Here is a 27,595-nt window from a genome sequence, read left to right on the forward strand (position 1 = left end):
AATATATATGTACCGAAATTTATATACGTGTATGGTAGGGTATAGCCTAGTGAAATCCATCGGGTGCAGTACATAACCAACTGATTTTTGCAACTTTTTGAAAGTTAAAATTCCGAAATTGGCGGAAATCCTCTTTAATATGCTTTTATTGATTTCTACAATATTGACTAGATCATGGGTAGATGTTGCACCTGATTATTACACTAGATAGATTTGAACCATAGATCTACGCATATATAATCACACACACATCCATGTGTACGTGTGTGTTTAATGAGTAGTTATTTAATTAAACATACGGTTCAAATCAGGTGTAGCATCTAACTCCCTTTATAGATCATGCACTGAAACTAACACTTGGAAGTTGGAACAACGATAAGAGGAAGTTTCTTTCTAAGTGAAAGTCCATGTTTTTCGGTCACATCCAAGTCTTCTCCTTTCATTCCATCCGGCAATGCCCAATCAAACTTGTGCACGAGGTTCGCAATGGTGTGCTCGATCGAAGTTTCCGCAAATCCAATTCCAGGGCATATTCTTCTTCCGGCACCAAACGGGAGCAACTGAAAATCAAAACCCTTGATATCAACAGTAGAGTTCAAGAATCTTTCGGGCATGTACCTCTCGGGCTCGTCCCAATAAGACGGGTCCCAACCGATGGCCCACGTGTTGATCATGACCATCGTCTTTGGTGGAATATCGTAACACCCTATTAGGTTTACGTATTCCCTTGATTTGTGGAGGAACGTGGCAATCGTAGGGTGGTAGCGGAACGTTTCCTTTATTACGGCTTTGAGATATTGCATCTTTCGTATGTCTTCGTCGGTTATGTGCTGTTTTTCTTGCATGATGTGTCTTATTTCGTCTTGCAGTTTCTTCATCACCGTCGGGTGCTTTATGAGATTGGTCATTATCCAGACAAGCGTCAGTTGCAGATGTTTCGGTAGTCGGTACCAGGCCCAAAAACATCCTGTTTTATTTGTTCAAAAAAAAAAAAACAAAAAAAAAAAAAAAAAAAAAAAAAAACCAGAATGGATTTATGGTATCCATTGAAAACTATGCTCAGTACTTACCAAAACAAGGTTTATTGCATTCCACACCTTGTGTTTTCTCTAATTGTTAAAAAATTCCCAGGTTATTTTATTAGCAAAACCGGGACCCCTATGTTACAATTTTTAAAAGTAAATAACACTTAACCCCCCTGTGGTTACAAACTTGTGCAGATTACCCCCTTATACTTGTAATATCAGCACATAATCCCTCGTGGTTCATGAGGTAGCTTCTCTTAGTTTTCCCGTCAAATTAAACTTAACCGTGAGTATCAAACATCAAAGTATATTTTTTTTGCAGATGACCCCCTTGAAGTTTGACACACGCGGTAAAGTTTGACAGAAAAATTAACGAAAACTATCCCATAAACCATAAGGGGATTATGTGCTGATATTACGAGCACATGAAGATCATTTGCAAAAACTTATAACCATAGGGAGGTTAAGTGCTATTTACCCTTGTTAAAAAATACCCTATGATATTTTATTAGCAATCTTAGCCTACTCGATAGTCACTATTTAGTGGGTTGTGTGGTAAAAAAAGGGGCAATTGTCTATAGAACCATAAGAACCGACTTTCTTGCGAATACTTCCAAATAAAAATCATTTTGACCTTAAAGCCAATGAGGACGAAAATACCCTCAGAACCTAGTTTTATACTAGGGTAAATTACACCCACTCCGAGGTATGCTTAAATAACTTTAAGGTCCATGTGGTATCGATAATTACACTCACCCCCTTGAAACGTAGCTATAAACTCTAATGGGATAATACATTGGATACGTTATTACGATAGAGTTCTAACGAACTATTGGTTTCAGTAAGTGGTGGAGACAACAAAGAGTTATGGGTAATTTAAGAAATATTGGGGGAGCCATGTCACCCCATAAATCCCCATAACTCTATGTTATCTACACCACTAGCTAAAAGTAATAGTCTATTAGAACCCTATCGGAATAATGTATCCAATGCATTAACCTATTAGAGTTTCTAACTACGTTTCACGGGGGTGAGTGTAATTATCAATACCATAAGGACCTTAAAGTTATTTAAGCATACCTCAGAGGTGTGGGTATAATTTACCCTTTATTCTAATTTTTGACCCTGTCAGTCCCTTCTTTAACTGAAGTACAATTAATACCCCAACCCCAATTTTACTCAAATTTCGTCCCTTTATTGGGTGCTTTAAAGGGTTAGGGGTAATTTAATTTATTTAATTAACAAAATACATATAAATGTTTATATTATCTATCAATGGAGTTTTGTGTAAAACTAAAAATAAAAAGACATTTAGCCCTAAATTAATAAAACACATTATAAGGGGCCTTTATGCAAATATCAATAACCTGAGAAGTATTTTGGGCAAATTACCAAAACCCCCTGAGGTAAGCTTCAATAACGAAAATCCCCCCCACGTTCTCGTAATTACAAAAACCCCCCTGAGGTATGCAGATATCTTACAAATCGCTCTAACGGTGTTAAACTCGATAGAATCTTTTTGATTCTCAAGAATATTCCTCCGATAATACCAATTTTGCCCTTGTACACGAAATTACCCTTAGGGGGTAATTGTAAGCATTTTAGAAATCGAATCATTCGCAAAAGGACCAAATCTGCGATTACCATATAGTTACATCCCACGTGGATCGATTTACACGATTCCTCAAACTTCCGGGAACAATTTTTTTGAAACAACACCAGCGCCGCCGCGGAGAAAACAAGACGCGGCTGCTTGTTGGGTGTGAACCGGTGGAACTTCATTTCCCGGTAATCATCTTCCGGCGGCGCCGGCAGGTTGAGATCCAACTCCAGCATGTTTCTGGTCTTTTCTCCGGCATCAATAATATCAGACGACGACGTCGTATTGGTGTTAGTTGCAGCAGACCTGTGTCTTCTCATATGGCCGCCCAATGCTTGACCCGACGCAAACTCCGACCCGCATATCGAGCACTCGTGAGTTTTCGGAAATTGCGTTGAAGTTGGTGCCGGAGTATATTCCGCTGTTTGATCAATCGGCGGCGCCGCCGCCGGAGGTGGCTTTTTCCGATCAACGTCTGCGGCGGCGGCGGGGGGTTTGGGTTTCTTGTGGCTTGCGCGGTGGCCACCCAACGCTTGAAACGAAGGGAATGTTCTGCTGCAAGTCTTGCACTCGTAGACGTAGATGCCAACTTTCCCTTCCGCCGCCGCCGCCGCCATTTCCGGGAATCTCCGGCTGCTGAACTTTCCCTCGGTGCCGCCGCCGCCGCCGCCCTGAGCAAGGAGTATCAGACAGTTGGTCATGTCCTCGTCTTCTTCAGTGCTGGTGGATATTACACTAGACGACGTAGCCGGAGAGAATCACATTTTCAGCTTTTTTCTTTTATTTTCACATAGCTAACAGAAGGATATAATAGACATTTCACATTTTCTGTTAAAAAATTCGGTCAACCGTTAGTCAAGGGGGGTTTTCGTAATTACGAGAACGTGGGGGGATTTTCGTTATTTAGGCTTACCTCAGGGGGGTTTTGGTAATTTGCCCAAGTATTTTAGCAATAAACCCTCTTACCAAAATTAGGGCTTTGACAGAAATGAGGTCAATGGATACACCCGGAGTATTCCCCTTGTATATTCCAAGCAAAATATCCACAAAATTATCTCCACTCCCGGTGGGCCCCACCTTCAAATGCTCTTCAATGACAGCATCCATGACGTCATCCTTTCTAGTAGCACACCTATCCAGCTCAGCGTTGAAGCCGTTAAGCCGATTAATCCAGCCAAGCCACGGCACAAAGTCGCCCACCGTAATCTTCAACACCAACCCCACAGCTGCATCCATCGCCTCCAAGAACTTCTTCCCGTGCTCCGTTTCGCTCATGCGCTTCGTCCCGAAAGCCGTGCGGCAAATTAAGTCGTTCGTGAACGAGACGAACGTATCCGTCAGGTTCACGGACGAGTCGCACCGGCTACGAATCTTATCGACGAGGAATCGTATCTCTTCATCTCTAACGGGGCTAAAAGACTTCACGCGTGTGTTGCTCAGAAGATCGTTGTTAAGTGTATATTTATACACTTAATTGTACCTTTTAATTGGAGCTTTTGATGTGTTTTTAATGACTAGAAAGGTGGACGTGCGTTGCACGTCTCGTTTTAATTTTCCAGTATAATGTTTGTGTTATAATATTATGGACTTTAGCATTTAATTTATAGCATGACAAGTATCCTAAATATGTGTCACAATTAGACAATAGAAGTTACCAAGTAATGACATGTGTAATGGTGACTAAGGCATTCTCATGCCTATAAATACTTGTATTTTGTATTGAAATGAATAAGAGATGAATACAATTTTGCTAGCATCTTTCTCTCTCTCTACTCTCTCTCTCTCCTTACACACTATCTCTATCTTTCCCACTCACACATTTATATTATATTATATTGTGAATGATATTATATTATATTATATTAATTAGTATATATACATATATACATATCCGTATATACTAATATATATATATATATATATATATATATTAGTTACACATTAATAACTAATTAATATTGATTAATTAATAATATTCACACCATTAGTATTTGTAATAAAATATTTAATAAACGAGCTAATGGGAATTATTTCACAACACGTTATCAGCACGAGGTTCTGCACGAAAAAAGGTAGGTTATGTAAGTTTGTTTATTTTACCTTATTTTATTTTATTTGATAAAATCCAGATCCTCGATATCTAATGGTGATGCGAATACTACGGTATTTTATACACCACCGATTTTCGGAGAAAAGGAAGGATATATATATATCTATAATTATGTGCATGTTGATTTATGAGGAAAAAAAGGGGGTTATTATCTATATCGCCTCGGCTATAAATCAACTTGCATTACATGATTTTGATTTTGTAAATTTAGAAACTTGTATTGGCATGTGCAAGTTTCGATCTATTTAATAATCTTGTTTAAATTAGTAAAAGGAAATGTGCTGATTTAGATAATGAGAAATGAAAATGACTCCGTCGCATATGAATTCAAATTAAGGATCGATTTAAAGTCTATGATAATTACTCCGAACATAATGTTCGTAGAGATGGTGGACGTCATATAACTTCGGGTGTGATGCCTGTAGAGTCACTAAAAGTTGTGATTCCCCTCAAAGGCCAATGAGGTTATTAAAATAAAATTAATTGGAAACGATGGACATTTTTGTTAAGGGTCCAATGAAAGGCCGCCATAATAAAATTAAATATGGGTTTAGGCCTACAACGACGATGTGGAAGATAGTTCTCGTCAAGATGTTTTTAAATTGACTAGAGTGGATGTAGATATTTCCGCCGAGATAATCATCTGGTCAAAATAAATTAAAACTCCTGAGTTTATTGCCTACAAATATATTTTGGCCTATGAGTAAAGGTTATATATTTGAGATCATGCATGATAATATTCTTAATGATTACGATATAACTTTCTCGATGTAACGGTTTTCGAGATTGAATTTATTTATTTATGAACGTACCTCCCTCGGACGATATATACCGAGGTTGAGCCTATAATATTTTCTCGATATAAATATAAATGACGTCAAAATTTAAATACTTCTCTCGGATGATTTTATTCCCGAGATTGAGCTAATTTCTAAGATAAAATTTATATATCTATCTCGGAAGAAATATGCCCGAGATCGAGTTTATAATATCTCCCTCGGACGATACATTCCTGAGGTCGAGTTTAATTATATATTCCCCAAATAAAAATTTACGACTCTCTAGCTCGGACGATTTATTCCCGAGTTTAAGTTAGTAAAACTCTCTTGGAAGAAATATTCCCAAGGTCGAGCTTATACACCCCTGATGATATTGGTAATATTTCAAAGTTAATTCAATATGTCTACTAATTGCGTAATATGTACATATCTCTCTCGGATGTTAAATTCCCGGGATCAAGTTTGTAAAACTCCCTCGAACGAGAAATTCTCGAGGTTGAAATTGTATATCTCTTGGATGTTAAATTCCCAAGATCGAGTTAGCATTTTATTGACATATTATTTAATATGGATGTACATGTGAAACACAAACATAATAGACTATTGTCTATATATTGTAATTTCGAACTTTGAAATTGAGTTATATATCTTTCTCGGACTGATTCCCGAGATTAAAATAAGCTACATATCTTCCTCATGTGACATATTCACGAGGTCGAATTTTAGAAGTTCTCCTTCAGATGAAATATTCCTGAAGTAGAGTTTGCATATCTCCCCTGAAATATATATATTCCCGAGGTTGAGTTTAAATATCTCCCCGGACGATGTATTAGTCTAATTGACAATTTAATATATTCTAAATTTTATTGAGTGTGATATTGCGCAAAGCACGAAGTAAAACTAAATTACTTCCCGTAGAGATTATGGCTCCGGGAATAAACAATTGTTCTGCTTATGATATAAAAAGCCTTAGATCTTGTATTGTATTGTGTCCTAATTCGAGTTTTTCAATTACTACACCAACATGTCATATAAACTGGTTAATCCTGAAATATTCAGGTTTTGGCATGATAGTATGGGGACGCCCATAAAATATAATAATGTGTAGGAATACATAAGATACTAAAGGACATTCGTTAAACGGTGAAGGGATCCCAATGTCCGAAGAGTATTTATATAATTTATATTAAACAGAGTATATAACCTGTAGTGCAAAAGGGTTGATAATATTTATGGACCAATACAACCCTTCAAGTGGATCAATATTTTAAATATTTATGATTTTGTGAGACGCATCTTATAGATGGTCTCGCGTGTATTTATTATATACTGCAATATGACTTTGCACGTTTTTTTGCACAAGTTACTATACCCCGTGCATATGAGAATGGATAGTGCCGGAGAAACTCGATCAAAATAATTTTGATGAGATTTGTGCAGAGTACTTGGGATAAACATCAGTATCTTGTAACACACGCTCACACTCATATGGATTAATTGAATCCACTGAATAAACGGGTAATAATAAACATACTCCAGATAATTCTGTAAAGCTTAATCTCTCAAAAAATTCCAATTATAATTTTTCGGGATGATTATGCCAGTGAACCAGCTTAAAAAAAAAAAAAAATAGAATGTCGGCAGAGCCGAGTTTGTCCTAAATGCGAGAAAGCGGTTAAATCGGAATTGACTTTCCTAGAGAAACGAAATAAATATGGGCTAGTTATACAACTTCGAACAATATAAACTCCCTGTATATAAATGGGGTTTTGTTCGTAAGAGGAATAATGACAACAAAATTGTACGATATAATGTCGGCCTTATTACTCAAGGATTCTCCTGATGATATGAGGTTGATTATGATTAGATGTATTCACGCGTAATGAATACAATCATTTTTCGTTTCTTAGGGTTGTCCATGAGGAAATGGGCATACGTCTAACAGACATTCTAATGTCATCTTTATGGTTCACTGAATTTTGTTATACTCTCGTGGATTTAAAATGCGTAAAGCAAAGACGGAGCGATGATATGTTGCACTCTTTTTTCCGTTTTTTGTTCGGTCTTTTTCCCATGCGGTTTTTCCGACATAAGGTTTTAACGAGGCAACTTATAAATCTTTGAATAGCCTATTTCGGAGGCCTATATTATTTGTTTCAGGGAGAGCACATAATGCTATGATGTGTTGTACTCTTTTTCCCTTTTGACTGGTTTTTTGCCATAGAGTTTTCCAGCTCAAGGTTTTTAATGAGACAACCTACAAATTGATTGATAGCCCATATTGGGGGCTTATATTGCTCATTTAAGGGGGAGCAATAGTGCGCTGCACTCTTTTTCCCCTTACGACAGGTTTTCATCCCATTGGGTTTTCCAGCTAAGGTTTTTAACGAGGCAGTTTATGCACACAACTTGGATTTGAATCATGCACTCTTTTTTCCTTCTGATCGGTTTTTTCCCACTGGGTTTTCCGGCTTAAGGTTTTTAATGAGGCATCAATTCAGTCGATACAATAGTGCTACGTCCAAGGGGGAGTGTTATAATATTATGGACTTTAGCATTTAATTTATAGCATGACAAGTATCCTAAATATGTGTCACAATTAGACAATAGAAGTTACCAAGTAATGACATGTGTAATGGTGACTAAGGCATTCTCATGCCTATAAATACTTGTATTTTGTATTGAAATGAATAAGAGATGAATACAATTTTGCTAGCATCTTTCTCTCTCTCTACTCTCTCTCTCTCCTTACACACTATCTCTATCTTTCCCACTCACACATTTATATTATATTATATTGTGAATGATATTATATTATATTATATTAATTAGTATATATACATATATACATATCCGTATATACTAATATATATATATATATATATATATATATATATTAGTTACACATTAATAACTAATTAATATTGATTAATTAATAATATTCACACCATTAGTATTTGTAATAAAATATTTAATAAACGAGCTAATGGGAATTATTTCACAACAGTTTGTGCTTAATTATTTTTTTTTTTCTTAGATATTATTCTAAATATAAAAATATCTAGATATTTTGAGATACTAATAATTTCTTAGCTTTATAGTAGATTAACTTTAAATAAAATCTTAATATAGAAACAATTTCGTACTTTTTATCTACGTCTATTCATAAATCAAATTATTATTATTCTCTTTTACTTCTTTTTTTGGCCTTTATGTTGACAATTTCATCATCTTCAAACTTTGCTTCAACTTTTACCTCTTCAAAGTTCTAAACTATGGTGGTGTTTGCAAAAGCTTTTTGAAAGTGATTACGAGCTTTTTTTTGCTCATAATCTGTTTCAGGTGTTTGCAAAATCAACTTTTGCTTTTGCTTCTCTTAAAATAATCTGCTTTAAGCTATTTTTTTAAAAGCACCTATAACCCTGCTTTTTCTATTTAAGTTTATTTTCCGGAATAATTTGCAAACACCCCCAACTTTAAGAAATAAGCACTTAAAACTGACTTAACTCACAATCACTAACTTCTGCTTTTAAATAATCATTTGCAAACAACAACTATTCTTGCTTGCACTTTGTCCTGGTCGTGCAATAACTAAATTGAATATGAGCAACACTAATAATATTAGTATCATTTTTTAAAAGTGTATTTCTAAAATTGTGCAATAACTCTTCGTTTTATATTTTTTCTATCATAAAAATCCAAAAGATTTTAAATTTTCAATAGTATTTTAATATTAAAATTAATATGTAGACCTTTCTAAGGAAAAGGAAATATATCATTTGCCTATCTAGTAAAATCATAGAATAGAATTTTGGTCGTCATTTCAAATAGTTTACTTTTGGAGTATATTTGAGTTTATATATGATTTCACTTTTACTCGTGTACTTAAAATTGTCATTATACATTTTATATATATGATATATGTTTGGTAGTTGGTACCGTTATCGTATTGTTCTCTATGTTTCTCTGAAAAAAAATCGTGTTTGTTAAGTTTTTTAAATATTTTTTTTCCAAAATAAATAAATATCACTACAATTTTAGAATTTATGTTCTAAGGACTAAGATACATTTAGCGTCCATGAAAATGATTTAGCTGCTATAGTATTTTTTGTCTTCTTCCAAAAGTATAACTAAACATTTCTTCCTTCTCAAGTTATTCCCTCAAAATATATTTACCCAAAGGGGAGTGTTATATCATGCACTGAAACTTGTTGAATCACGCACACAAAGTAAAACATTTATATCTAACATTATAAAATTCTCTCTATTCTCGATGAATTCTTTTTAAAATCACTCCAAAACAAAAATGAATTCAACATTTATTAAATATTCCTTCAATATTTATTAAAAGAAACTTGACACAATAATTTTCATATGAAGTATTTTTAATATTAAAAAAATTGAAACAATAATTAACATTCATTTAGTCATTAAATAATTATTAACATTAATTAAATAAATATTTAATAGAGAAAAAAAGAAAAGGGATGAGAAAGGAAATTGGAGAAATGAGAAATAAATTTTGAGTGGAAAAAATTTAGAGAGAGAAATATTTTTAATTATGTACGTGAGTCGGTAACTTTAGTGCGGAATTTAGCATTTCAGCTACCGAAATGAAAAAAAAAAAAAGTTTCGGAACCTTTCAAACATTGCAAAATTCCAACATCTAATATAATAATTATTCAATTTGTTTTCTCATTTTCTATCTATGGAATCGTCACTTTGATGCTTCCCAAATCGTCATCATGCCTTGGTTTTTTTCCATTGTTAGCACCTTTATATCCACGTCCAAACCTTTTATTAATTGGACGCTCATCGAGCTCCTCTAATTCTTCTTCATCTTCAGCATCACCTCATTGTGCCTTTGGTTGCACTCGCCTAGGTGGGTGCTGCTGCCTCTTTGTTGTCTACTCCTCTAATTTGTCCATCATTTCATGAATTTGTTTCAACTCTGTTCTCATCATCCGCGTCATCTCGCTCACCAATGCTTAAATTTGGAGTTTTGAAATGCCTTGTTGGCGTTCCTCTTCGGTTGAATTATCTCCTCCGTCATGTGACATGTTACGAGATCTGTAAAAAAAATTAAAGAACCTCACAAACACTCCTTCACGACACGTGTTTCTGTTAATATGATGTCACTTACTCTCGTGTTTAACACTCAATGGGCTTTTACTCTCTTATATTTTCACCGCTCTGCCATTTTCTGCTCATTGTATCTTATTTTCACTCTTAATTGAACTCAAGAACAATCAAGAATCAAATAGCAATTCAAATTGAGAATTAATCAAACAAATCACAAGAATAAAGTATTAATTCCTAAGAGATCGATGCAAGTAATCTATATAGAGAGAAGTGCTAAAGAATATGGAAATGTAGGATAATAAGAATATATATAAGTTATTCAAAAATATGCAGAGATTTCCTTTCATTTTTTTCTTTTTTTTTTATATTTTTTTTATCTTTTACTTTCTTTGAACAACAAATATGAAATTACAAGATAAAACTGAGTTTAACTTGTAGCCTGCACTGGCCGGGGATTCAATGTCTGCTCATAATGATCAAACTCTTGTTTTCTTCAGCTTTTTGTGACAATATTTTCATATTCTTTTATGATTTGACCAAAATATAGAAACACATCACAAAATTGAAAATCAAATATTACACTTGAGAACACTTAATTTGATCTTTACATAAAGTAAATAATTGTACGCCATTAAAGCTATTATTGGATTCAAGAACAACTCACGTACTTTTTTACCGGATAATATTTACCCTACATATTTTCACAAAATTGAATGCTACATACACTAAGACTTACTAATATTCAAGAATCACTTTTTAAGTTCACCGCATTTCCTGTTTCCAGATATTGCGTTAAATGGTTATGAAAGTCTTCTTCTAAATTACATAGTAAATAAACACCAAATGAAAGATTCAAGAAATCAAAAACACCTATTTAAAAAAAATTCAGCTATCTTCATACATTATATCCCATAAGTAACCGAACATGCTACAACTAAAACAGATAAATCAACGACATAATGAAAATTGAAGTGTAAGCACACACTATACGAAAAATATACGAACCAATTAAGTTGTGGCGCAAAGAGAACCATAATTGTACAAATCTGTAGAGTCAAGAGTCAATCTAATAGGTCAGATAAGCCAAACCACGCACGAAAAAGACACACACACACACATGCATATATATATATATATATATATATATATATATATATATATATATATATATATATATATATATATATATATATATATATATATATATATATAGCCATGTAAATGTAAATGTAATAGGTAGACTCACCGGCCAGAGGACTAATTATCAGACTAATTGTGGTGATTGCACACCAACTACAACTACAATGGATTGTGCTTTACCTGATTTAAAGAAATCAATATAAAGAGGTTTTCATAAGTTCTTATTTTGGATAATATATTGAAGTATTCTTAGTGTGAGGAATTCCCAGCGAGTTGCTTTGGCCTAGGAATTGCATTCGAAACATTGATACGCGTAAAACCTACGTATAAATAACCGTAAGTGTACAGTATCGCATTTTGTAAAATAGTGAATTCCAGATATCGATCCACAGGGAATTAAGTTCCTAAATTTACCAAGTACCTTAATTATACTATCCTAAACTTTATTTAGACGATCAACAATGAATGGGAGAAATGAAACTAAAAAGAAACAATAAATAAAAACAACGGTCCGCCAGTATAAGCGAGGAATTCCGACGTGTGATGGCTTGTAGGGTGAAATCCACCTGTGTACTATCGATAAAGATCTACAAATCCGAATCTAATGTCAATTCTACGTTCGCTAACCCAGACACTAAAATACCCTAACCCCCGTCTCCAGTGTAGTTAGAGTCTACCCACATGCCCGACGTCTCCGTTCAGAGCCTGATATTAAGAGAGCATTTAGGTCAAGTCCTTAAGGGCTACCCGAGGTGCATCACGTCTCCGTTTCTACAACCCGAGCTATGTTTTCCTAAAATCAAACGAGAAATCCTCTCTCGAGTTCATCCCCATTTAGAATCAATTCAACTGTTGGCCAAACAATCGAAAGCATTTAATACAGGAAAACATAAACAGAATCAAAGAACGACAAATAGATCACAGATCTGGAAATCAAAATCAATATATACAAGGTTTCATTTCCCTAGAAGAAAATGCTTAGTTCATTACAAACATAGCATCAAAATGAAGAACACGAGAAATTATAAACTAAACGTAAAGAAAAGCTTATGAAAAACCCGAGTCGAAACCCTCGTCGAAGCTTCCTGCGAAGAACTGGCGAGAACCGAAGAGAAAACCGAAGAAGAAGTCGAGAGATAATCGAGAGATGGTCGGGGTCTTCAAAAATGAATAAGAGACCTTCTATTTATAGTAGGAAATCAAAGAAAAATATCCCGTCTCGAATTTTGTGCCCAGATCGCGATCTGGGCTTCTTGGATCGCGATCTGGCAGCCTTGGAAACTGCGCACCGCCTTTCCAGATCGCGATACAGAATGGTGGATCGCGATCTGGTTCTTCATCAAAAAATGTACTGTGAGACCCCCCAGATCGCGATCCGACTTTATGGATCGCGATCTGGATCTAACCCCAATTTGCTCTCTGTCTGACCCCGCAGATCGCGATCCGGAAAGCTGGATCGCGATCTGGTCTTCTGCGCCAACTTAAAATACTGTTTTGACCATTTTCTAGCCCTAATTGGACAATTTGACATTTCACAAAAGTTGTAGATCTTGAAGTTAGCTTTCTAAGACCACTTGAATCATTCCAATCGGAGGTTGTATGCAAAAGGTATGCTCGAAATACGAAACAGTGCCACAACCCGCGATAGGGCACTTTTGCACGTGTTTGGTTTGATTTTCGGTTTCGCTTCCAAAATCGTTTCGAATCGGCAAAAATAGCTTCTCTTTACCTAAAATACAAATAAAACAAAAACAACATAATATATACAAATAAAGCCGAAAACTCGGAGGAACGAAGACCAAAACTCGAAGAATTAATAAGCAAAAATCGTGCAAAACGAACACTTATCAAACATCTGTAGGAATAAAGCAAATAATACAGAAAAATGTGAGTTTTGGATAATGGAAAGTTATATACAATAGCAAGAAGAAGAAAATGAGAGGTTCAGTTCCTTTGCAGTCAATTGATTGTGTAAGGCAACTCCAAATGAAACAGCACTACATTCTATGTAATGTTCACGAATTTCTCATTAATGAATAATGAATATATATTAATGGTTCTATTATAATTATCAATTTATTAAATGGTTAATGAGAGGCCATTTACCACTTACAGGGGAAATGAAGAAGGGAGCACGAAAAGTTGGATAAACACAATATACAAATGTGTCTTTGTTGTGTATTAATTATTTTAGTTTGAAAGAAATTTTTCGTGTACCAATTAATTGTTATTGATGTATATTACCTAATTGTCCTTCCAACTCTACATATTCGAAGGATATTTTTGTCCATGCAAAAAATGGAAGAAACCTCCCCCAAGATTCACACTTTTATAAATAGTATAGATAATTGGTGCTTAAAATGGTTATTATTTATATTTTAGGTGCAAAATGAAGAATTGTCAACTTTTGGGGTGAAAACTGCAAATTCGGAGAAAAAGTGGGCCAAAAGTGAAATAATCAGAATTCTGAAGAACAGAAGGCCGCGCGGCCGTGCGGGTTTTATGCTTATATTTCACATGGCCGTCCGGATGGACGTAGGGGCGCAGTGAAGGAAGTTTAATTACACAAGGAAACCCGCCCTATTATATTTTTGCACCCTATTTAAAGGCCACAAGCACACAATTAGGATTATCTTTGATCTTTTACCTTTCATCTTTATTTTTAGTTTTTATCTTTCATCTTTCTACACGCAATCAAGGAGCTCAAGAACGAAGACGAAGACTTGACGAATCTTCATCCTAGTTCTCCTCTTTGATTTTTATTTATAGCTTTTATGAATTTTCATATTTTTATTATGCTTTTCGTTACGAACATGAGTAGCTAAGTTTTTATTCTAGGATTTTATTGGAACCCTATGTGGTAATTCGAACCTCTTTTTCGACTCTTATGCAAGTTTAATTCTTCGATTATTTCTTCTATCTTGATCTTATTTAGCGCATGAACGTAGCTAATTTATGTTGCTATGTGTTATTGTTAGAATTGATTGACAGATCGTTTTAATAATTAGAACAGGGATAGAAGAGCCTTCGAGTAGTTTTTCACCGAATGCGTGTGTTGATTGCATGTATTATCGTAGACATACAGATAATACCTTAGGTAGCCGTTTACGAGACTTGTTATTTAATGATTTATTTGTACTAGGTTTGCATAGACATATAGTGAATCTTTTATGAATAATAGGCTTATAACGCAGCGACAGCTGGTTATGAGTAATTTCGTGTCTTGGGTTAATAATCGGGAATCGTAACTTGCATGATAGGATATTAATTGGGTGAAGAATTATCGCATAGGGGGAAGATAAAATCCTAGATCCGTTTTATACTGATATTTTCTCGTGTTTAATTGCTTTCTTAATTAGTTTATTTTATTTAGTTAATTAAATTGACAACCCTGCGTAGGCTGAATAAAAATCATAATTGTTAGGATTTGGTACTTAGGATTAGGTAATTTGCGTATTCCCTGTGGGATCGACATCCGACTCTCACGAGTCTACTTTACTACTTGTTTGCGATACGTACACTTGCGTGTTGGTATTTAGCACCCAACAATCGTGCACGAACACACTCCTCAGCTTCCTCCATTGATCCCCGTACGGTAACGTAAGCACGTCGTTTAAGTCGTAGAATATTTTCTTGAGGGAGGTTAGGGCAGGCTTGTCGGAGAATGCGAGGTCATGGGTTTTAAGGATTTGTTTGGCTACGTCTGCGGACGAAACGACGAGCGTCGGTTTCGAGCCCAAGTGGAGGAGCATGAGTGGGCCGTATTTTTTCGATAAATTCCAGAGAGAACGGTGGGGCAGTTGCCCTAGCTGGTGGAGGTTTCCGATGATGGGGAGAGTTGGTGGCGACGGTGGTTATTTTTTTGTCTTTCTAGTCGATGATGACGTAAGCCACCGCCATGCAAATGAGAACGATAACAAGGCTATGAAAATTGATACAAGTGGTGTAGTTAACAAATACTGAAACTCATCCATATTTTTTTCTGATATATGATATATTTTGGCTTTTAGGGTGTTCATACTTATATGAGGTCGTTAAAGCTGCGTAAAATTTAGGGTAAATTACGAAAAAAACTCCTGAACTTAGGCTAAATTACGAAAACACCCCAGCTCGTAGTTACCATACTCCCCTCGTTTGTTCCAATATTACACCAACCCCTTACGATGTGATTTCTCACGATTTTTTATTTTTATTTTTATTACTGGGAGTTCTGATCCCCGATAAATATCGATTTTACCCTTACAGACGTGACATTTTTTTATATTACTTTTGAGAGTAAAAATTACCCTATGTAATGGCAATTAGTAACGTGTAAGTTCAACTACAACTATTTAATTAATGGCACTTATAATTCGTGGAAAACGTACATACATATAGACTATATATATAGTGTCCTACAATCTTTAGTCCCAATTAAGTTGTAGCCACTAGCAATTATTTAAATGTCAAGTTGGGGTTGGCTGGGCTAATTAATAAAATAGTAGGGTAATTAATTAGTTAGTACGATTACAGTCAACTCTGAAGTTTGGTGTACTGATGATAAAAACAAATTTGATCTACTCCGGTTCTTGACATTTTTGTATGATGCACAACATCAACATGAATTGGAAAGAGTTGCTAACGCATGCATATCATCGCCCGATTTCGACAAGAAATCTTCGAAATTCATACATAGATATATTATAGCTAGGTAGAAGTTTGACGTGTTCATTTGCGACTAAGCTTAGCTTCTAAATGCCCCGTCAGTTGGAACTTTATCGCGCTCGTAAATTTTTGGATTTAATGTGGCCTAGTTGGACCTTGGATTGTTTGGCTTATTATATTTGTCTGGATCTAGCTAAGGATGCTAACATTCTTGCAAGATTGTCAGCCACCCCATTAAATGCCGGGTGAGATTCCATAGGCAGTGACGGAGCCAGTATATGACCAGACCAGAAGAGGTCATGGGCCGCCCTATCTTTTATGCAAGAATTTAAGAAAATTCTTGTATAATTAGCATTATGAGCCCCCTCGTAAAAGTTTTAATGCATTGGGCCTCCATGAACTTAAAATTCTGGTTCCACTAGTACTGCATATGCTAGCCCATGGAAGAGAAGGATCATTTTGGCAAGGGCTTAATTATAACACAATGCAGATGTTTTTATTTCAAACACTCAAATAGAAGCTTAACAATATAACTTTTATTCTAAGGTAAATGGCATTTGAACCCCCCGTGGTTCACAGCTTTTGCGGATGACTCTTTTGTGGTTGTAATATCAGCACATAATCCCCTTGTGGTTGATAGGGGTACCTTCCGTTAGTTCGTCAAACTTAACTGCGCCGGACAAACGTCAAAATACTATATTTTGAAGATGACCTCCTTGAGCTTTCATTTTCCCATTAATTTTTGCAGATGACCCCCTTGAAGTTTGACGCACGCGGTCAAGTTTGACGAAAAAACTAGCGAACTCTACTTCCATCAACCACAAGGAGGTTATGTGCTGATACTACGAGCACATAAATGTTATCTGCTAAAGCTAGCTTATAACCACAGGGAGATTAAGTGCTATTTACCCTTTATTCTACAGCTATGCACTCAAACTAAGAGTTGGAACAACAATAAGAGGATGTTTCTTCCCAATTGTAAGTCCAGGTTTTTCGGTCACATCAATCTCTTCTCCTTTCACTCCATCCGGCAATGCCCAATCGAACTTATGCACGAGGTTTGCTATCATATATTTAATGGAAGCTTCCGCAAATCCAATTCCAGGGCATATTCTTCTTCCAGCGCCAAACGGGATCAACTGGAAATCGAAACCCTTGAAATCCACAGAAGAGTTCAAGAATCTCTCAGGCATAAACTTTTCGGGCTCGTCCCAATAAGACGGGTCCCGCCCGATAGCCCACGCGTTAATCAGGACCATTGTCTCCGGTTGGATTTCGTATCCCATTAGGTTTACGCGTTCTCTGGCGGAGCGAGTGTATACAGATATTGGAGGGTGGCAGCGAAGTGTTTCCTTTATTACAGCTTTAAGATAATGCATCTTTTGTATGTCTTCGTCGGTTATGCAATGTTTTCCGCCTTTCGCAACGTCTCGTATTTCGTCTTGCAGTTTCTTCATAACTTTGGGGTTCTTTATGAGCTCCGTCATTATCCATACTAGAGCGGTCGTCGAAGTTTCGGTTGCAGCTGTGAGAACATCCTGTTTTTTTAAGTTGGAAAAAACTGACAATGAATTATGATCCATGTGAAGAATAAACATAGAAGCTCCTCAAAATATTTTAAAAAATTAAGACAAAATGCACTTCGCCCCGTATAAATTTCTCATTTTCGCAATGTCCCCCATAAATATTAAAAAAAAAGGAATATTCCTCCTTCAAAATGTTATTTTGGTTGCACTTTGCCCCATAACCCAATTTTTGGAGGGCATTGTGCAACAAAAATAATATTTTGAAGGGGGGAACGTGCAAAAAAAATAGTGTTTTAAAGAAGCAGCGTGCAATAAAAATAACATTTAAAGGGGCAACGTGCAATAAAAAATACCCAATTCCGACGAATAATCCACTGGAGTTTTGGTATCGGGACAATATGCAACAAGAATAACATTTTGAAGAGAGGCATTAACTTTTAAAAAAATTGAGGGAGTAAAATGCGAAAATTAAAAATTTACAGGAGGTGATGTGCAATTTTCCCTATTGATGCAAAACATCCTCTATGATTCAATTTTTCCAATCAAATTATCCCCTAAATAGTGAGTTAGGGGAAGAATATTGCTGAAAAAAATGAATCATAGGGGTTTTTTGCTAATAAAATAACAGGGAAAGTATTTTAGTGATCAGAGAAAACACAGGGGTGGTAAATGCAATAAACCCTCGTTTCACGGGTTTATTGCCAGAAAAAATGCATTCTAGGGCGAGTTTTGCTAATATTAATAACACAAGGGTAATAAATGCAAATATAGAATCTTCTTACCAGCGTTAGAGCTTTGACAGAAACGAGGTCAATGGAGACACCAGGAGTATATCCCTTGTAAATACTCAGCAAATTATCCACAAAATTATGTTTATTACCCGAACTACCCTCGGTGGGCCCCACCATGTTCAAATGTTCTTCGATGATGTCATCGAAAACCTCATCCCGTAGCTTAACAGCTCTATCTATGGCAGCATTATAGCCGTTCAAAGAATTAATCCAACCAAGCCACGGAATCAATTCCCCCACCGTGAAGCTGTACAGCAGCCCGACGATTTCGACCATCGTCGTCAAGAACTTCTCCCCACGCGCCGTCTCGCGGCTGAGGTGCTTCTTCCCGAAAGCCGCGCGTGAGATTAAATCGTTCGAGAACGACAGAAACATGTCGGACAAGTTCAAAGGTGGCCGCGTGGCTGACAAGGAATTGTTGTTATTACAGCAGTAGTCTCGAGTAATCTTTTCGACCACGAGGCCGATTTCTTGTTCCCTAATGGAGTTATAAGATTTCACGCTCGTTGCATTGAGTAGCTCGCGGGTGGCGATGCTTCTCAGCTTCCTCCATTCGTCACCGTAGGGTAAGTTTATCAGGTCCTTCAAGTCGTAGAATATTTTCTTGAGAAAGCCGAGGGCCGGCTTGTCTGCGAACGAGAGGTCGTGCGTTTTAAGGACGTGTTTGGCTACGTCAGCCGAGGAAACTACGAGGGTCGGTTTCGAACCCAAGTGGAGGAGCATGAGTGGGCCGTGTTTCTTGGATAACTGGTGGAGGGAGCGGTGGTGGAGCGTCCCGAGCTGGTGGAGGTTTCCGATGATCGGGAGAGCTGGCGGCGACGGTGGTTTCTTTCGAGATGATGATGACGTAAGCCACCACCATGCAGAGAATGATAATAGTAAGACTGTAAAAGTTGATGCAATTAGTGTACACAATTGCAACTCATCCATTTTTTTTTCTAAAAGAAAATTTGACAAGTTTTTTTTGCTAAGTTTATTTTACTTGTATTTTTGGCTCTCTGGATTTGTGTACTAGCTTTGCTTGTTATAATCAAGAAAACGTGTATGCAAGGGGGGGCGAACCTAGGGGCTTTTTGTTGGGCTAAAATTAGGGTGTCAATTAAGATAATGAAAAAAAAAAAATTAAGGGCTAAAAGTCTACAAAATTCAAATCTGGTTGGGGGAAGTCTATAAATTAATAGATACATACCAAATAAAGATAAAATAAATAATATAAAATAGGTTTAAAAAAAATCTGCAGGGGCCGGAAGCTCAGGCAATGTTTGGAACCGTTTTGGATCTTATTTTGATTTCATTTTGAGGAAATATGTTTTGGGGGAATAATTTGAGAATGAAAGTAATGTTTGTTTGTATTTTGGAAGGAGACAAAATACACTGTAGAAGTCAAATCATGTTTAAAGGTGTTAGAAAAAGATATTTTTGAAGAAGAAAATTGAAAGGTGAAGTGATGTTTATTTGTTTTTTAGTGAAGACATTTTTTACTGTAGCAATCAAATCATTTTACTGTAGCAGTCACATCATGTCTGGAGGAGAGATAAACTTTTGAAATTGTTTTGAGAAAATGATTTGAAAAGTGTAATAAATCCCATTTTATTTTGGGGAAACAGTGAGAACAAAATAAAAACGGTTCCAAACATTGCCTCAGTCTCCACGTGGGTCCGCCCTATTGAAAACTGCATTTGAAATATAACCAGGTTACGGTTGAAATTTTACCATTGATTTACGTACACATCTACGTGTGTATGTTTGCGTGCTTATGAATAATAAAGATCTACGCATTGTAAAATAGTATAAAGGGTAAATTTATTTTGCACCCCTATACATTTGAAATGTACTACTTACCTCCCTAATGTATGGAAAACATCAAATACCCCTTATTTTTAAGGGTCAATGGTCAAACTTTTAATGGAGTTAAATTTGAGTGTGCACTCATTCTTTTACCCTGCTTTATGTCTGATATAATCCCTAATTTTTTTAGGAATATTTTTTTGTGGATTGTTGACGGTTTTTAGCGTTCGTTCAAACTATGGCTTTTTGTCGATTATAGTATTTGATTTTAGGGATTTTCAATTTCTTTTTCGGGGGATTTTCCCATTATAATATGAAAAAAAATGTTTTTAATTTCATATGGTTTTATTCCAATTTTGGGGTTTCTTTTAAATTTTAGGGCTTTTAGTTTTCTTTTTTGTGAATTTTACATTCATAATCTGCAAAGCTTCATTCTTATTTGTTCGACTTTTCAGTTTTTTTCGGGAAAATTACATTTTATATCCCTAAACTTTACCGCTAAAACGATTTATGTTCTCAAATATTTCAATCCACGAATATGTCCTCGAACTTGCCAATTTTGATCAATTTATGTTCTGCCGTTAACGTCGTCAACCAACTTCAACAGAAATAGCACGTGTGGCTCACGAAACGTCTATCTGGCCGTTAAATGTGACGTGGAATAACTACCTACGCCAAGCTGGTGAAATAATAAGACGTGGAGTGACACGTAACTCTCTTCCTCTATTTCAATATCACCAACACTCACATTTCATTACCCAAAATTTATTGAACCAAAACGCAGAAACCCTACCCCCAAATTACCTATCCGAAGCTTAAAATTAAAGTGAAATTCTGCAACAACAAAATTGCCCAACCCTAATTTCGCAGGGTTTCTAACATTTGTGGGCCTGTGACATCATAATCAAGCAACAATTTCTGATTTTGAGCAAGTTTTTTCAAAGTTAATATCTTTGAACTTCGATTTTGGGATTTTGGGAGGTTTGTGGTAGTTTGATTTCACCCACAGCAACGCGACGTCTGATCATAAAAGGAAGAACTCTTGCAATGTGAGAATGTCTGGATTTTTTTTATGCGTTTATGACTTCTATTTTGACATGGATTCGACCAAGAATGCAAATTAGATTGGAAATTTGGGAGTGAGTTGAGGAGATTGAAAGATATTTTGGAATTGGATGGCTAGGGTTTGTAGGATGAAGCATGAAGTGTGATTTGGGAAGAGTGAGGTAGATGTGAGGGGAAATTAGTACATTCGTTTGCCATGTCAACATTTCAATGCCATATGTTATTCCACATATATCACATTTAACGGCCAAATAGATGTCTCGTAAGCCACATGTGCAATTCCCGTTGAAGTTGGCTGACGACGTAACGACAAAACATAAATTGATCAAATGTAGCAAGTTCGAGGACATATTTCGTGGATTGAAATATTTGAGGACATAAATCGTTTTATTGGTAAAGTTTAGGGACATTAAATGTAATTTTCCCGTTGTTTTCTATAAGAAAAATGGCTGAAAATAGTAAAAAAAAAATTACTAAATAAAGTGAAAAAGGTGCTGAAAAAAGAAAAAAAAATGTTGTTAATATTTCTCAAAACTAAGTAACCTATCTTTAGAATTTTTTTGTGATATTTCTTTGCAATAGTTGGTCAAAGGGTTCGACAAACAGATAATAGGAAAAAGACTAACGGCATGGGGGTGTTTGATGTTTTCTATACTTCAGGTGTAAATGATACATTTTGCATAGTACATGAGTGCAATGGAGGCATATTTCAGGGGTAAATGATACTTTAAAACACAAAAATCTCTCTCTAATGGAGGCATTAAATTAATAGTTTTTTTGATACTTCATCTCGTGGCCCCAAAAAGAAAAGAATCAAATATTCCAAAAAATCAGGAAGTACAATTTCAACTGGACAAAAAATAAAATCTTAACAATTTCCTATATAATAGGGAATAAATATATCTATTAATTTGTTTTTAATTCAATTTTATTTAAATAAGAATAATTTGATACTTATGGGTTGGAACACAATATTTTTTTGGAAATATTAAAGTATTACATCAAGCATTAATTGGATTTTTATACTCCATTTTAATGTCTATCGATTGGAGTTGCTCTAAATACAAGATTTTAATTTTAATGTATTGTTGGTTAGAGTCTAAGATTACCTTTCTAGGGTTAACTGTACACTATAAATCTGGCGATCCTAAATTTTAATAGAGGGATTGGGGTGGGGCTGCAAAATAAGCATGTGGCGTATTAATTACCACAAGCCAAGCCAGGTCATTCAATATCAGGTAAAATGAGTTTTTTAGCCCTCTAAGTTTGTTAGTTGGGTATTTAAGTCCATTATATTTTACAATCAGAATTTTAGTCCTTTAAGTTTCAAAAATTAAGAATTTTGGTACTGACCTGCTATAACATGTTAGACAATAGTTGGTTGAATGAGTTGGCATTTCATTTATAAAAAAATATAGATTAAAAATAAGCTAGATGGCGTGGCTGATGAGTTGGACGATTTTGGTGGGAAATAAAATATACCATCAAATTATTTTTTTATTTGATCAATTGAAATAAGCATTTTTGTAGTAACTATTTTTTTAATTAATATTTCATAGGTTTCAATGATAAAAATAGTAATTATCTATATTTATTACTTGTTATGTGTATTTGTTACTCTTAGTTTGTTAAGGTATTTTATGTTTGGAGGCTCTAGAATGCTTTTTTGGTACATTTAATTTAGGGTAAATTCCACTTTCCCCCCTTTTACTTTGACTTGATATCACGTTACCCCTTTCTACACTCAATTGCATCGATTTGCCCCCTTGTACTTTGGCTCGATATCACTTTACCCCCTTGTACTCTCAATTGCATCGATTTGCCCCCCTGTACGTGAAAATTTGTCTCAATGTGGCCCTCGCCGTTAGTTTTCACACCTTTGACTTTAACACCGTTTGATCTAAGCTTGAAAATTACAAAAAAAACCACCCCTCCCAGTTTAAATAATTATTAAGAAAATAAAAATAAAATAAAATAATAAATTGTGGCTGGCGTCGTGGCTATGTTTTCTCGTAGGTATACAATGACAAATTATATATATTTTTTGTTGGAACTGATCAACAAGTCATCAAGATGAGTGGATGTGATGCTAAAGGAATCTGATGAGTATCGTCATACAAGCAACTAATTGTACGTGTACTAGAGGATTGATCACAAAAAGGAAACAAACTAACTACTTTGCTAAGGTGGAGCACGTGGATTGGCTGAGAGAGATCAAGACACGCGTGCTGAAGACTTAAAGATAAAGCTAACTTCTCTGAGGTGTATAAAAGGAATAGCTACTTTCAGTTAGGGTTAAGAGAGAGAAACGTATTGTATTCAAAATACATAAAGAATGAGAGAAATCAGAGAGAAGGATAAAAATGTAGAAATTTTGATTGTAGAAAATGTGAGTTGTTTTGATCTTTTCGTTGATTGTATTTTGTATAACTCTTGTTCTTATTGATTGAATAAAGATCTGGTTTATCATTCAATTGATTGTGTTACTGAATTATAGTTGAATTATTCGATTTCCAGATCCAATTCTCACGTTAGAGTTCATGCGCGCATAATTTGGATGTTCTATTTGCTTTGTTCTATGCATGAATTGCGCTCGATTGTGGTTTGAACTTCGATTCTCAACATATATAAAGAGTGGAGTTGAAATTAAACACTTGTTGCAAACATCAAATGTAGCACAATATTTCACAATATATCCCAACTCCTACATACTTTTCAAATATATATATTTCAATACACAAAAGTTCTTCACATTTCTTTCATATATAACATATATTACATAAGTTGCACTTAGTAAACATACTGACTGGCAAGTGCAAGAAGAGGAACAGCTCTATGAATCGCGAGCCCGGGAAGTTCGCCCATGTCTAAATCTTTCACATCATCAGGCAATTTCCAGTCGAATTCCCTGACAAGATTCGCCAACAAGAACTCGTCAGTAACAATAGCGTACGAAATTCCAGGGCAGCCCCTTCTTCCGGCGCCAAACGGGATAAGCTCAAAATCCAGGCCCTGATAATCCACCCTGGAATCCAAAAACCTGTCAGGATCAAACTTCTCCGGTTCGTTCCAGCTGGCGGGGTCCCTGCCAATTGCCCAACCATTAACAATCACCATTGTTCCGGCTGAAATATCGTACCCCATAACTTTTACGTCTTTTCTTGCTACCCGAGGTACTAGTAATGGGATCGGTGTGTGGAGGCGGAGAGTTTCTTTTATTACGGCTTTTAGATAAGGCATCTTTTCCAGGTCGTTCTCGGTTATTGTGTCGTTTTTGTCTTTAACCACTTGTCGTACTTCGTGTTGTAATTTTTTCATGATTTGAGGGTGTCGTAAGAGTTGCGTCATTGCCCATTCTAGAACCGTTGATGTAGTGTCGGTTCCAGCTGCAAATACATCCTGTAGAATATATATATATATAGAACAAGAAAGAATGTTGTGAATATATATAGATGAAGTAGAAATGTATGTATATATACTCTGTTTTTATAACACGAAATTTCGCTTTAGCATAAACAAAGATATGCTTTTGAAAAGAACAAGAAAAAGAAAGCCTTTGAAATAACGAGGAAAAAAGAGAAGGACAAAATGCACTTCGCCCCCTATAAAATTTTCATTTCATTTTCGCACTTCTCCCCCATAAAAATTCAAAAAGAGACAACGCCCCTTCGAAATATTATTTTCGTTGCACTTTCCCCAAAATCCCTATTATACTTCTTGTATCTAACGGTCCACCAAGCACAAACACAATTTCTAAAGCAAACATTAGGGATGTTTCTCCTCAAAATTGTGGTCTCATAATTGAGATCATAATCTTCAATTAGCAAGATATTACTGTTATCCCAGAGTGAGGCACATAAACCTTGGGTCAAAATTCATTGACCAAAAATGGGAAAAATACAGTTTTTGTCCCTCAAGTTTGTACCGATTTCACATTTGGTCCTCCGTGTTTATAAAAAACACAGTTAGTTCCTTATGTTTTAAAAAATCAACATTTTTAGTCATTTCCGTCAATTTCCAGTTAAAACTAACGGAATCAAGCGTGTTACCATCACTGTCTTAACTAACGGACTAATGGTAAATAGACGGAAATGACCAAAAATGTTAAATTATTGGAACATGAGGGACCAAATGTGCTTTTTGTAAACATGAGGGGGCCAGATGTAAAATCGGTGCAAACTTGAGGGATGAAAACTGTAATTTCCCCACCCAAAAATCTTGGCTCAATTTTTGGAGGTAAACCATAAAATTGCCAGACGAAGCTCGAAATTCATAAACCCAGATGAAAGAACACCAATTTTGCATTTCGTGAGTTAAAACACTAAAATAAAATTGGGGATTTCAGATGGGCGATGGAAAATTACGTATATACCCCAAAAGGATGAATATATACCGTTTAAGAAGACCCACCTTTGGGGCAAAGTGCAACAAACAAAATATTTCAAAGGGGACTTGTCTATTTTTTAAATTTTCATGAGGAAATGTGCAAAAATGGAAAATATCTAGCGGGCGAAATGCATTTTGTCCAAAAAAGAACCTATGTTTCCAAGAAAAATATACTTACAAGAATAATTGCTTTGACGCTGTCCCTGTCGATAGATACACCGGTACCGTTGTCCCGGTAAATTTCGAGCAAAATATCAAGAAAATTCTCTCCATGTTTTTCCTCACGATCACCATGCAGTAATTTCTTCGGATTTTCGATGCGCTCGCAAATCACTCCCTCGAAGAACTCATCCATTTCCCTCGCAACCTTATCGACTCTCGAATCAAACCCGTTAACCCGATTAATCCACGAAAGCATCGGAACGAAATCTCCGATATTAATTTTCCCGACAAGCTCCACGAACTCTTTCAACAGCCAAAGATACTTCTTGCCATTCTCCCCTTCACTATACTTTTTCCCGAAAGCTGATCGACAAACCACATCATTCGTAAACTCGGTAAACATCTCGCTCAAATCCACCGGATTCGAACGAGACGAAGATTCTCTTATCCTTTTCATCAAAAGGGCTGTTTCTTCTTCCCTAACGGAATGGAAAGATTGAACCCTTTTGTTACTGAGCAGTTGAAGAACACATATACTCTTCAACTGCCTCCAGTATTCGCCGTACGGTGCAACCGATACGTCTTTACAATCGTATAGTAACCGTTTATTCACACTCGATTCAAGCCGATCGGAAAAGATGACGTCATGCGTTTTCATTATCTCTCGGGCTGAATCGGCCGACGAGACGATAAGCGTAGGTTTATTGCCGAAGTGGAGAAGCATGATCGGTCCGTATTTTTTCGCTAAGGATTGGAGATTGCGGTGAGGTAATAAGCCGAGTTGGTGGAGATTTCCGAGTATCGGCAGCTTTGGTGGTGATGGAGGCAAATTCTTTTTGTTGCCATAAGTTTTTTTGTACAGCCATTTTGTGATGTAAGAGATCAAGAATAAAGATAGGAGAGCTTGGATTATTAATGTGAAGGGATGGAATTGCATTGTTTCTTGAGTTTTTTGTTGTGAGTGAAGTTGCAATTTGGACATGGTTTAGTTATCTATATCTTATCTGTAAAATTACAGTTTTCATCCCTCAAGTATGCACTCATTTCACATTTGGTCCCATATGTTTACAAAAAATACATTTGGTCTCTCACGTTTCAATAATTTAACGCTTTTAGTAATCTCCGTCAATTTACCGTTAGTATGTCAGTTAACTCATTGATGGGCACACACTTGGTTCCGTTAGGTTTAACGGAAAATTGTCGGAAATGACTAAAAATGTTGAATTTTTTAAACACGAGGGACCAAATGTGTTTTTTGTGAACACAGGTTGTCAAATATGAAATCGGTGCAAACTTGAGGGACGAAAACTGTATTTTTCCATTATCTTATATTTTGTGCTTACGAGCTTATCTCCAAGTGTTTGTGCATGTGGGTGTCAAGTGTGTGGTGTGTGTTTGTTTGCTCATACAAAGAGCTGACTTGTGCAAAATTGCCCAAAATTTCAAAAGTTGTTCCACTTGTTAGAAAGGAAATTTTCTGGCAAACAGATTATTATA

The 27,595-nt window shown here is 35.8% G+C and overlaps 4 protein-coding genes and 1 pseudogene across 4 annotated transcripts; all 5 read right to left on the reverse strand.

Annotated features, from left to right (window-relative positions):
* Positions 1-350: 350 nt before the first annotated feature.
* Positions 351-908, reverse strand: LOC105972728 (cytochrome P450 71A2). The gene has a single exon (XM_012997708.2). It carries the CDS (start codon positions 906-908, stop codon positions 351-353), a length of 558 nt encoding a protein of 185 aa, XP_012853162.2.
* Positions 909-2,457: 1,549 nt separating this feature from the next.
* On the reverse strand, positions 2,458-3,401 carry LOC105972732 (zinc finger protein ZAT5-like). Its single transcript, XM_012997712.2, has one exon. The coding sequence runs from the start codon at positions 3,324-3,326 to the stop codon at positions 2,472-2,474; it is 855 nt and encodes a 284-aa protein (XP_012853166.2). The 5' UTR covers positions 3,327-3,401; the 3' UTR covers positions 2,458-2,471.
* LOC148767815 (cytochrome P450 71A8 pseudogene) lies at positions 3,361-3,900 on the reverse strand (annotated as a pseudogene).
* A 12,957-nt stretch (positions 3,901-16,857) lies between these two features.
* LOC105974921 (cytochrome P450 736A117) lies at positions 16,858-19,629 on the reverse strand. Its single transcript, XM_013000078.2, has 2 exons — positions 18,689-19,629; positions 16,858-17,918 (listed from the first exon to the last, which is right to left on the reverse strand). Exons 1-2 carry the CDS (start codon positions 19,625-19,627, stop codon positions 17,304-17,306), a joined length of 1,554 nt encoding a protein of 517 aa, XP_012855532.2. The 5' UTR covers positions 19,628-19,629; the 3' UTR covers positions 16,858-17,303.
* A 4,619-nt stretch (positions 19,630-24,248) lies between these two features.
* Positions 24,249-27,183, reverse strand: LOC105972730 (cytochrome P450 71A8). Its single transcript, XM_012997710.2, has 2 exons — positions 26,115-27,183; positions 24,249-24,949 (listed from the first exon to the last, which is right to left on the reverse strand). The coding sequence occupies exons 1-2, from the start codon at positions 27,078-27,080 to the stop codon at positions 24,341-24,343; spliced, it is 1,575 nt and encodes a 524-aa protein (XP_012853164.2). The 5' UTR covers positions 27,081-27,183; the 3' UTR covers positions 24,249-24,340.
* Positions 27,184-27,595: the final 412 nt, after the last annotated feature.

The sequence above is a fragment of the Erythranthe guttata genome, chromosome 9, assembly GCF_056151865.1.
Source record: "Erythranthe guttata isolate IM_541 chromosome 9, IM_541, whole genome shotgun sequence".
NCBI classification, from domain to species: domain Eukaryota; kingdom Viridiplantae; phylum Streptophyta; class Magnoliopsida; order Lamiales; family Phrymaceae; genus Erythranthe; species Erythranthe guttata.

Bases quoted from the DNA above. Each gene is read 5' to 3' on its own strand.
- LOC105972728 (XM_012997708.2), bottom strand. From the start codon at position 908: ATGACCAATCTCATAAAGCACCCGACGGTGATGAAGAAACTGCAAGAC.
- LOC105972730 (XM_012997710.2), bottom strand. From the start codon at position 27,080: ATGTCCAAATTGCAACTTCACTCACAACAAAAAACTCAAGAAACAATG. The intron at 24,950-26,114 runs GTAAGTATATTT...TATATTCTACAG, and splicing joins GCGTCAAAGCAATTATTCTT to GATGTATTTGCAGCTGGAAC.
- LOC105972732 (XM_012997712.2), bottom strand. From the start codon at position 3,326: ATGACCAACTGTCTGATACTCCTTGCTCAGGGCGGCGGCGGCGGCGGC.
- LOC105974921 (XM_013000078.2), bottom strand. From the start codon at position 19,627: ATGGATGAGTTGCAATTGTGTACACTAATTGCATCAACTTTTACAGTC. The intron at 17,919-18,688 runs GTAAGAAGATTC...TTAAAAAAACAG, and splicing joins CTGTCAAAGCTCTAACGCTG to GATGTTCTCACAGCTGCAAC.